The 12,621-nt window shown below is 32.4% G+C and overlaps 1 protein-coding gene across 6 annotated transcripts in view; it reads left to right on the forward strand.

Moving 5' to 3' along the window:
- Positions 1–12,621, forward strand: part of LOC150095948 (palmitoyltransferase ZDHHC14-like) — a 291,158-nt gene that overhangs the window by 250,193 nt on the left and 28,344 nt on the right. For all 6 annotated transcript variants that reach the window (XM_090408860.1, XM_090408859.1, XM_090408861.1 and 3 more), the window contains one exon: positions 1,817–1,898. In XM_090408860.1, coding sequence (XP_090264986.1) covers positions 1,817–1,898 — 82 coding nt within the window. The remainder of the gene's footprint in view (positions 1–1,816; positions 1,899–12,621) is intronic.

A 12,621-nucleotide genomic window follows, 5' to 3' on the forward strand; every position in this document is an offset into this window, starting at 1 on the left:
TGTACACCCCTTGAGGGTACATGGCATGAATTTGATGATGATGATGATGAAAATTTGATTTTTAATTTGTGTGGAGAAAAACATATGAAAAGATAAAGGGTTACTACAATTTGTAGACCGTGTTTTTATCGGAACTGTGTTGTATAAGTACCGCGTTCAACAAGGGTTACTACAATTTTAGACCATGTTATACGAGGGTTACCTGTATGTAAAAACTGCCATTCGTTAGCCAACACGTTGAATGTGGAATTCCAGACATACGAATATGAATCAGCACAAAAACATTCAGAACTGAAGCTCACAACATGGTAGGACCGCAATATGCAAATCCCACATTTCTTGAACCAGCATGCAGTGTCGTCTTCAGTGGTGCAAAGAGCATGTACAGTGGGATGTGAAAGCTGTTATGAAGCAATGAATCATGCTACACCCTCTACTGAGCAGATATCAGTGACTGTCTCTTACTATCATAGAGTGCATAGTCCTTTTTTTCCTGGTTTGACCTCAGACCTCTGTTTGTGGTGCCATGAACATTAAATTCCGAGGGGTTTTGAACATTCTGGACAATGCATTGCTTCCTACTTTTTGACATTTCGACAGAACTGACCGTTGTCTCTTTCAGCAAGACTGCACTGTGTCATAGGTTGCTGTTGCTGCATCTACATGGTTTGTAGACATAAACGTTACCACACTTGACTAGTCTCCACAAAGCACTGATCTCAACCTATTGAACATCTGTGGAATGAACTAGAGTGTCAAGTGAGGTCAAAGAATGTCCACCCTACAACAGTCCAGGACCTCATTAAGTCTTCAGGAAGAATGATCTAAAATTCCCATTGATCTCTAATGTACACTTGTGGAAAGTACTCCCCATAGGAGTGCTGCAGTTATTGTAGCAAAAGGAAGTCCTACATCTTATTAAGATGGGTGCCATGGCTATTTGTTCTTCACACTATGGTGTCCATTGACTTCTTCCAAGCTGTATATAAGATAAATATCATGAAGGCAGCAGAATATTTTAGAGATATTAAAAAAAAAAGCTTAGAAATGGAGGAAAGAATACTGTAAAAGAATCAGATATGAAAAAAACATAACATAAAAACTGTGAAGAGTGTTGAAAATATTTTGTGTATACCTTTTATCAAATGAGAATATGAGGTCAAGTTAAAAATTGTTGAAGATGATACACAGATTTAATGATTTTTTTTTAATTTTACCACTGCACATCCTTGTCAAGACCTGCCAAATGCTTCTGCCAGCCTGGTTGGCAGAGTGGTTAGCACACCCGCTCTCCAGCCAAAAGGTTGTGGGTTCGAATCCTGCCTTGGGCATAGATGTTTGTGGTAATCTGTGAAATACTAGTGGTGGTGGGCAGTAGATGGCATCGGTGTAGATGATGGCGTTGGTAGTTGCAGTTCATTGTAGTTGGTGGAAGGTAGTAAGTTGTAGAGTAGGTGCCCTTACTCATGAGTCTTTGGACTCCCTGAAGGGGTCACATAATAATAATAATAATGACTTAATAACTTAATAAATATGTGATTGCATGTCTTGTGTATATGACCTCTTTAATTATTTAGTCCACACTGCAGAAAGATTTTGAATTTATGTGATATGATCATAAAAATTATTGCAGTTTTACTTGAAGATGTTGTGCCAGATTTAGAAATGAAATTGAGAGATATCATTTGTTGCTAGTTTTTAACACGAAAAATTATTTCAAATGCAAAAGCTATCCATTAAAATTTACTCAAACACATGTTCATATTGTTATTAATTTGCATTAATATAGTTTTTGTAATTTTTTTTTTTTTTTTAGAATTCATCAGTAGCAATGGCCAACACATCAGCAGATCCTAAAATTGGCTACAGTACCTCATCTAACATGTATGGATCAAAAAGTATGGCATCTTATTCTATAAATGGAGGGTATCATAATGTATTGAAAGATAATTCATACCAAAATACAGGGCCTCCTAGAAAACCACAAAATATCAGAGGCTTAACCCATTAAACAATTAATATATATATATAAACTTTAAAACACATTAATTATTAAACCAAAGAAAAGAAAGTACTACCTGAGAAAGAGTAGGAATAAGTCATCTGCTCCTCTTTATGAGAACAAATATTCAAATTGTGATTGCACTTAAATTATGCATGGAGTTAATTTTCAAGATTGTAGTTTTAAAGAAGTTCCTTTCAGAAACTTTTACTGATATCATTTTATAACTAATTCTTTCATTATAAATATTGTTTCCAGTATAATTTATAATTTCTATAAATTTACAGACACAAAATGGTATTCACAATGATTCTATATTTGACAATAGCAATATCTTTTGTACAAAAGGAATAATATTTTTTACACCCATGATCCTTTGCTTAAAATTTTTAATGTATATATATATGCTTACACATCCTCTATATACACATAAGTATCATAAACTGATGATTTCTTTATACTTGCATCTGAATCATTGAAGTTGAATATTTTTCTATATTGTTGCTTTTTTTTATTTTTAAGCTATGTAGGTCACTCTTTTCTAATCGCAAAGAATTTGTACATGCACATATATTACATCCCTACATATGATATTTACTCATGTGTGTAAGTGGTTATATTTTAATTATTTCAAAATGTTCTGCTTCAGTATCCCTTATAGTAGAAACATTTTACGGTATGAAATATTAGAAAAATTAAAAATGTAGAAACAGATTTTTAAAAAAAAGGCAGTAGACGTTTTTCCCTTTTTTTAAAAAAAAATTAGAAAGACATTTATGTTTAACAAGGAATTTTTCATGGAATGTGTATTTTATAAACTTTATTAGGTTAAAATTTTATATGATATAAATTTGAAATTATTTATGAATAATGTCAAGTGACAAGATTTCTGTACAGAATAACTATGAGTAAAATATAATTCATACCAGTTGAACTAAATAGGAGGGTAATGCCTTATCAATCTTTTAATTTTCTTTTATTAGGAGTGTAGTGTGAGTAACCTAGCATTCAAATGGGCCTGATAAAAGTGACACACTTCATATAAGAAATTTTTGAAGCTCTTCCTTAAGTAAATGAGCCAATTCATGCATTTTTGTCATTTTTATTTATTTATTAAGTTGCTTTATCCATAAGTTCTGGACTTGCCTATATATGCAAAATAGTATCTTATAATCATTTTAACTTTAAAATCTTGCTTTTTATACATATATGTGTGTTCTTGCTAGTTACACATTCCTTTGCTTAATACAGAATGCAATGAAGAAAAAATTAATATTTCTGTTAAACAGATAAAAAGTTATTCTGTGCTTAGTTCAGTGTTATTTTAATGATTGTTTTATTGGACTTTTTATCCTTGAACATAATTCATTTCTCTGACTTTGTACAGTAGCATAAAAAAGGCAGCCCAACTTTTTTTTAAGTAGCATACCTACTTAAAAAATTGTAAACTTTCAACTTTTCATTGGAGCAGGATTTCTAACTTTTTGAATTCTCGATCCTCATAAAGCTTGGAGAAGACCATGAATTAAATAAACTAGAAATCCTGCTCTGTGATCAAATAATAATAATAATAATAATAAATAGTACTGCAGTCCAAGTATTTTGTTTTACTACTTTGGATCATCACCAGCAAACATGGTGGTAGTTGTAGTGTCACAGTAGGTAATAAGAAAGCTAGAAAGAATTTTACATACCAAAGCAGTTGGTGAGATTCAACACACCCTCTTGGTGACAAAGTAGAACATATTTGCTTACCCTGCCACAAATACAAGGCAAAAATGTTGGCTGTAAATCTTTCTTCACCTGTTCAGTACCTGTACACAGATTATATTTGCTGTTATTTTTGTGAATATGTTTACATTATGTTAAATTTACATAATGAAATATTAAAGAGGCTGTAAAACTCAATGGGGAAAAAAAAAAATGCTTTTCTTGCAAACTGAACTAAGAATATAAATGTTTATGAAGATAAAATGCCAAAGATTTTTGTTTTGTATTTTTTTAAGTACTATTGTGTGCAGCGTGATTTGAAATTCGCAGTTTTTTTTCTTTCAGTCTTCTAATATCCAGAGATTATCATTCTCTCTTCATGATTTACTGCACGATTATAAAAAATTCTTAAAAATTTTGGCAAACCATTTGATAGCATTTAGCTCATGATGTGAAGTCCCAGTAACTGTAACTATTATGATTCCTTACTTTATATTACAGAATCCTGTCATAATTTTTATAATTAAATCCTCATTTAGCGGATATTTAAAATGCATCATTAGAGTTATATCCATTGTCTGTCAATGAAAAAAAAAGGAAATTACCTGTTGAGATACTCAATATGTGGACATTCGTGTTTTGCGAATGGAAAGTAAACACACATGCACTGACTGTGATTCAATGTGATTTGAATCACAAAAGCTTGTGTGTGTGCATGCATGCTGTGTTCCAAATGGCATTAATTTCCTTTGGTTTTGCATAATAAAAAAAGAAGAGCAATAAAAGCATCCTGTAGTTTGAAATGTAATATAAACAGTCTGATATTTTATCAAATAAAAGCAACATTTCAAAGGTCATATTCTTTTAAGGTATTCTATAACTGGCTTAGTAAATTTGGAATGAATTGTCTCTCAAGTTGTTCCATGCCCTTAAGAAAATTTAACAGTGAACATTGTGGAAATTTTCTTTCTTACAATATCATTAAGAAACAACATACAGATTTCTATAATGGAATGTTACTCTTTAAAAGTGATATCAAATATGAAAGATTCATTAGGTCAAATTAAAACTGTAACAAACAAATCCCAAAAGTGAGCTTAAATTCTCTGCCTAGTTGTGCTGGAAATATACTATTATTTTATTGGCTTTAAAACATGTTGCAGTTGAGAATTATTTAATGATAAACATTGTCATAGTTATACAGGACTCACACAATACCTATTGTATCTCTCCTTAAATTCATTCACTGATAAAACATTCACATCTAACTCTGACAACTATTTCCTCTCATTCACCATTATTCAAACAAAAAAAATCTAGTCCTGACGCCCTTTTTAACCACTCTTACACACTTTTCCACGAGGGAATCCTTGTTCTCACTCTCTCTCTCTCTCTCTACTTGTCATACATTGAAAAATTTCTTCTGCATCAATCTTATCAAACTTCTTTAGTAACTTATAAGCTTCTATTATGTCACTTTTTTCCTGTTAACTAAACTTGGTAACTCACATACCTTCAATCTTCCTAGGAAGCATTTTACATTCTCTCTTCATATTTAAGTCTGTGGATCATCATGATTACACTCACCTCTGGATCATTTCTACTGTCTTCTCATATTCGAGAAATTCAGCAACCAAATTAGTGCATAGTAGTCCAGAGCCCTAGATTATTAATCTTAACTTTCTTATTCCCTGCAGTTTCAGTTTGTTTCTTAACTTCCACTTTTGCAGTTTGTCTTCTGAACTTTACATGTCTGTCCACTATCAACTCCATAAATATCCCCAGCCTCAACTTCCTGTTGACCCGTTCTGTCACTGTAATATACACATTATAGTCTTTTCATCCTAAAGTGCATAATCTTACATTTGCCATGATAAACTTGTGATGATTTTCTTTTGTCCATGTCGTCATCATCATGTCAAATTCCTGACATATCCTCTCAAGGTACAGGATACTGATTGTATACAAAAATTGTACATGATTGCTAACTACTTCTTCATTTTCCTCTAAATTACTCTGTTGTCTGTCAGTTTCACTATTGTCACAAGTCCTAAGTCATTTCTAAAATAGCATCAATTCACCTAGATCTTCCTCTGGATTTTTTTCTAACATTCTGAGATCAAATACCTGTTTTACAGGCTTTTTCCTTTCCCATTCAGTTTAAGTGACCATACCACATAAATTAGCTCTGTTCACATTCTTGAACGGTAATTTGTCAGGTTCCTTCCTAATATCTTTCATTTTAATATGATTCTGATATTGATACCATCTGTTTACTCCCCTAATTTTTCTCAGAACTCTTATGTCTCTGGTCTCTAGTCTCTGATATCTGTATTATTTCTAACCCAGTTCTCAGATCTATAAATTAAAATTGGTTTGAACACTTTTTTATACTGCTAGTGTACACTAATTTTTCTCTTATTTCCTATAAATTTATTTAGCTGGCTCTCCATTATACCAATTTTGCTTCTTTTGTCTATATCCACATTTAATTTAAATTACCACCTTCACTAAAAATTGAGCCTAAAGCATTAAAATATTATTCTCAATTCTTGATCTGCTGGTCCTCCTTTCAAAATGCAGTTGATATGCTCCCTGCCGTAGGCATGGATGTTTGTGATTGTCTGTGAAAATACTAGTGGTGGTCTGTGGTAGATGGCATTGGTGTAAATGATAAAGGTAGTTGTGGTTGGGGGAGATGGAGAATTGTAGAGTAGGTGCCCTTGTTGAGTTTTTGGACTCCCTGGAGGTGTTACGTAATGATAATAATATTTTTCATGTCCTTGCCTGTTTATAAAAAGGCAAAAACTATGAGTTTTTGTCTTTTTATTACTGATTTTCATGCCAAATTTGTTATTTGGCATGAAAATGCAAACAGGTATTCAGTATGGTTAAGAATTCCTGATGACTTGTACTAGATTTTACCTGCACTAAGATTAGCATTTTAGATTTTGATATCAGGTTTAATATCACTTCCCTTCATGATGCGATCCTTATAGAACAACAGTAGATTTAGGTTTGAGATAAAATCAAATAATATTCTGTTAATAATATATATATATATTCTGTTTATCCCACATAATTATAGCATTCGAACAGCTTTCTCTCTTGTCACGTACCTTTTCCAGATCTATATGTTATATATGTTTTTTTTTTTTGTTTTGTTTTTTTCACTTGGAGTTTTTTTTTTTTTTTTGGCCTGTTTTTATTCTTTTTTAGAAGTTTTGTTATGTTATTAGTTTTGGAATATTTTTGTTGTGTGATACTTTTTAGACTATCTTTTATCTTTAAGGTAATATGGGAAATGTTGGGAAACTTTGTAAAATAAGGACATGTAGTAAGGATGAAGAACTTATGGAAATACAGCTCCTACACAAGAATGCCAGTCCCCCATTCTAAGATTGACCTTGACTGTACCACCTGCAATCTGCTATACTCAGATTCTGCCTGCTGACGTCTTACTAGTAGATTAATCTCCATGTACTGTGTAGTGATTGGTCTGTGGAAAGTGCTTTACTGCTGTATCTTTATATGGAGAAAGTCATGACTCCCTAGTTCAAGAATTATGATGTAGAGGGCATACTCAGCATCACTCATTGCATTTATAAAAAAAATATGAAGGGGACAAAGACTTTGCTCTAGAAACAAAAAAATGCAATAGCCACTTCGTGTCTCCAAGAAGCAGAGTGTTGGTGATGGTGTTTCAGCCTCCAGCTAGGGAAGGTATGCTTTTAATGTAGCAATATTTGCTTCATCAGGGCACCATTTGTGGAAACAGGCCAGGCCATACCACATAGATGTGGTATTTGACTTTGACTGTGGCAGAGTGTTGGTGATGTTGTTTCAGCCTCCAGCTAGGGAAGGTATGCTTTTAATGTAGCAATATTTGCTTCATCAGGGCACCATTTGTGGAAACAGGCCAGGCCATACCACATAGATGTGGTATTTGACTTAGCTTGCAGATGCTATATATATATTGTGCATTATCATCAGCTCATTAACTGCCCAAAAAATGCTAGAAGCTAAATGGAATGTTTCAAAGAGAACTGTTTACAGTGTGATTACTTGTTATTTATTTTTTTAAATTTTTTTTTTTTTTTTGATATATATATCAAAATGTTCCAGAACTGCACCTTTTTTTTTAAACATTTCTATTTTCTGGTATTTATTGTCAGGTTAGATACATTGAGTACTCATGGCATTATCAGCTTTAACCAAGGCTTTGAATTTGTGTGATTAATAACTGATTAGTTTGTGTAAAGATTATTCCTTTTATCAAAAGAGAGAAAGAGAGAGACCATTATTTTTCTAGCGTAATTATTAGCTCATTTAGAATGGGCACGTAATCATTCTCATCACCTAGAAGGCTCTTCCAAGGCCATTGAAGGATTCTAGGATAAAATTTGTCAGGAAAATAATTTTTCACTTTTTTTTTAACAATTAAAAAAATTTGTTTCGGTTGACTAAACATCTTCTGCAGGTAAAATGCCTTCGATGAGGATTGTTCTTTGCTCTTGAGCAGTGTTTCCCAAAGTGTAGTAGATGTACCCCAAGGGTATGCGAAAAGTCTTTAGTTGGTACAAGGCACTTAAAAAAAAAATGGATTACTTTTCTAACTTATTGTTGAAGATGAATGCAGGTCTGTTCTATAATTAATTTTTCAATAACTAAAATATCTAAAGGAAGTTTAAACAAAATGTGTCTGTTGGCCACCTCTGAATCCACTCTGCTTGGTTGGAAGGCATTTTTTACTGTATTAAAAGTGACAATACCATCTGAGATTAGCTCTGCTAATACATTTCTGAATGCCAGTTCTTTCCTAATATCCTCATAATACAATACTGCCTTTGATATGCCATCTGTTCACTCTGCTAATCTTTCTCAGAACTGTTATATATCTGTGGTTTGTAGTCTTTGATAAAATTTTATTTCTGAACTAGCTCTCGGATCCATAAGTTACAATTGGTTTGAACACTGTCTTGTATAGCTAATTTAGTGTTTTGACTAATTTTTTCTTATACCATGTAAATTTATTCAGTTGACTACTTACCAACTTACCATACCTGCTTTACTAATTCTGTTTCTCTTTCCATATTGAATTTGCCATCTTCACTAAAAATTGTGTCTAAATAGCTGAAATGTTTTACTTGTTCTGTAGATTCTCTATTCAGGATACAGTTGATGTTTTCAATGTTTCTGAAATTTCTATTTTCATTGTTTTTGTCTTTTTATTGCCGATTTTCATACTTAATTTATTACAATATTTATTCAATTTAGTTAGGGCATCTTGCAGACTTGTATCGAATTTATTCAGAATGACATCATCTGCATGAAATAAAGAGTTAAGATTAGCATTGCCAATTTTGATATCAGATTTAATGCCACTTTCCTTCATAATGTGATCCATATAGATAATGAATAACAGTAGAGATAATTTGCACCCTTGTTGCATACCTGATTTAACATGAAACCATCTTCCTGTAACTCTTTCAATTCTAACCAGATTTACAGTTTAAATAGATACCATGTATTGTTCAATATAATGGTTTGGTTTACACTATATAACTGTAGCATTTTGAAGAACTTTCCTCTTGTCATATGTCTTTCCAGATCTACAAAAACTTAAATACAAATCCTTGTTATATACCCAAGATTTCTTAACTATTTGTCTTAAAGTGAAAATCTGTTCTGGACCTCTGTTTGGCCTGAATCCAACATGTGCTTCACTAAGCTTCCCTTCCACAATTTTTCTTAGCCATTTCTCATGTATACTTGTATAAATCTTGTCAGAAACACTTAGTAGGGAAATACCTATGTAATTCTCACATTCAGTTTTATTTCCCTTTTTATAGATGGGTATTGTGAGATCTCTACTCCAATCATCCGGAATTCAACCCTCTGACGAGGCCTTCTGAATTATGCAATTCAGCCACTGTAAAATTTTTATACCTCCATATTTGAGCATTTTTGGTTGAATTTCATCTAATCCAGCTGCAGTAGAGAAAATCTTTTTCTACTTCAAGTATGGATATGTTATTCCTGATTGCACTTCTGTGGGGAATAATTTTCTATTATGCTAATGCTGCTTATTTCATTTAGCAGTCTTTCAAAGTAGTTACTCCAAACATCTAAAATATTCGTATCTTCAGTTTTCATGTTATCTCTGGTTCCTTTTACAGTACTTTTTCCTCCGTTTCTAAGCTTTTTTCAATAGCCTTCAGAATATTTTGCCACCTTTTGAAGAAATGTTTCAAAAATATTAAAACATTTCTTCTGTAGCTATCCTGTAGAATTCCTCTAACAACTTATATTTTTGTATCATATCTCCTATTTTCTGCTTATCAGCCAAACTGCAATTGACAAACCTTCAGTCTGTCCTCATAAGGTGCACATCACAGACCGGTCACCTCTTCATCATCACTTAACTGCTGGATCCTCTTCACCACTTTCTCATCTCGAAGAGACTTGGGCAATCAAATCTACACAGTGGTCCAGGTGTGATTGTATGAAATCTTTTAAAGAGGAATCATAACTTCCTTATTCCTACTTCAGTGTGTTTCTTAACATCCAAAGTGATCATTTGAGCTATTTTTCTCAATTTTACAATATACCCTAAGAGTCTAGATCCATAGATGTGATGAATATGCATAGAACATGACTGTTCCACATATGTTCTATCCAAAGTGCACCTTATACTTTTCCACATTGAGTTGATAACATTCTTCTTTGTTCAAGCATGTATATCTATTTAAAATCATCCTGCAGAACTTCTTCATCAAATATTAGCTGTTGTCCTCCCCAGCTTAGCATCATCAGCAAACAACTAAAATTTCTCCCTTAAATCAATCTAAATATGATTAATGTACAAATTAAACAACAGATGCCCTTGACTAATTACAACCTTGATATCTCTCGATCAGTTACCTTATCCTTGTCACCAGCTTCATATCCATCCCATTTGCTAGAGTTCTCATAATAAGTTTCTATGCAATATACTATCAAATGCTTTTGTAAAATTGTGTAGTATTGTGATATAGTTATTTTCCTTATCCAACTGAACTGTCACTTTCTTGTGGGAAGCTAATAAATTATAAAAACAAGATCTGCCCTTCACAAAACCATGCTCCCCTCCAATACTTTAACTACCATTCCTAAGATACTGACTGATCTATAATTTGCTATCTCTTGAAGCCTCCTTTATGTAATGGAACTATCTTGTTCTGTTTCCATTGGAAACAGAAGAAGATAGTTCTGTTTGTTCAGATAGTTCTGTTCCATTGGAATACAGCCAGTCCCATAGCTGTATACACATTGATACTTCTTAATATCCTAAACACCTCCAGTCCATCTACTCCTATGCTCACATTGCTACCTGTCACATCATTCACTACATTATCTCCACCTTGGTAATATGCCCATGCAAAGTGACAAAGTAATTCATCTATTCTCTTGCCTCTCATCTGCATTCATTGAAGTTATTCTGGCTGAGACTACTATAAAAACATTAACTAAAAATCTCTGGAAGAATTGCTTTCTTCTAGTAGTCAAAAGCTGTTCTTCAAGGACAGCAGCTTTTCCCAAAGGCAGCAAATTTCACTTCAGAAATAACATTAACAAGTACCTTCTCTTTTGCCAAGCTCTAGTCTACAGATATCACTGTGCTATAGGTTCTTCCATCTTTCATGTGGATGAACACAGCACAATGAGACAGTGGGTATCTCTCATTAAGAATTTTTTGAAATAAAATTAGTTGTCTTTATTTATACATCAATAAAAAAATTAGAGTTATAGCATACATGCTTATTACCATGCCATATTCTAATTCCCTTAAAACTTGCCTAGTGATCATAGATTGTTATCATAAATGCACTAGTGGTATATTTAGATGATTCCCACCAGAATCAAACCCATTTTGATTAATCTTCTACACCTGTGCATCTTAATTTATGATGGATTGCAAGATTTTTAAAATTGCAAATTGGAACATTTTCTTAAAAGCACTTTATTAATGTACTAACGTGAGGAATTTAAGGAAATTCAAAACATAATTAACTAAAAGCTAGCCTGGTTGGCTGAGGTGGTTAGCATATCCACTCTCACCAATCAGGTGTGGGTTCAAATTCCACCATGGGCATGAATGTTTCTATGTTTAGGTGATTTCACTGTCTGATCTAAGCCCACCACTGGAGACCTGAAAAGGCTTGAAGAAAATCCCATATTTGATTAGGGTTTCTGGACTACATAAAAAATAAATTAAAACTGCAAAAAAAAAAAAAAAAAAAAAAAAAAAATTAAATTAATAAAATCAGGGAAAAAATACCTTAGCTCATCCCCAGCATAAATGTACTATAGGTTTCCAAAAACATTTTGTAGGTTGGAGCCACATAAAAAAATGTTAAAATAAATATTTAAAAAGACAAAAAATGTATAAAATTAATAAAAAAAATATCCTTAGCTCACCCATGGTATAAATGTACCATAGATTTACTAAAAAAAAACCTTTCATAGGTGGGAGTCACTATAAATACAGTAGGTTACAAAAATCTCTCATCTAGAAATCATCATCAATCAAATAATTGGGCCAAAACTCATACCAAAAGTTCCATGATCCCATTGGTTAATTTGTTTTGTTTGACATTTTTGGGTGTTTAAGAAATTGATATGTATATATAATTATATACAGCATGTTTCTTTTTTTTTAACATGATATTTTATTAATTTTTGTATGAAAAAATAGGCATTTTAATTTTCATTTTAAATTATTAAAATGTATGCCAGTTATACTGCATTAAGTATATTGTTGAAAAGTATAAAGATTGATATGCAATAAAAAAAAAAAACGTTTTTGTTTATGTCCTGATGGTGTTATACAATATTTTGCTGCTTTTAGTCAATAAAAAGTCTTGTCA

This window comes from Typopeltis vanoorti, chromosome 19 (assembly GCF_054136105.1).
Source record: "Typopeltis vanoorti isolate ZY-2024b chromosome 19, IOZ_Tvanoo_1.0, whole genome shotgun sequence".
Lineage (NCBI taxonomy): Eukaryota > Metazoa > Arthropoda > Arachnida > Uropygi > Thelyphonidae > Typopeltis > Typopeltis vanoorti.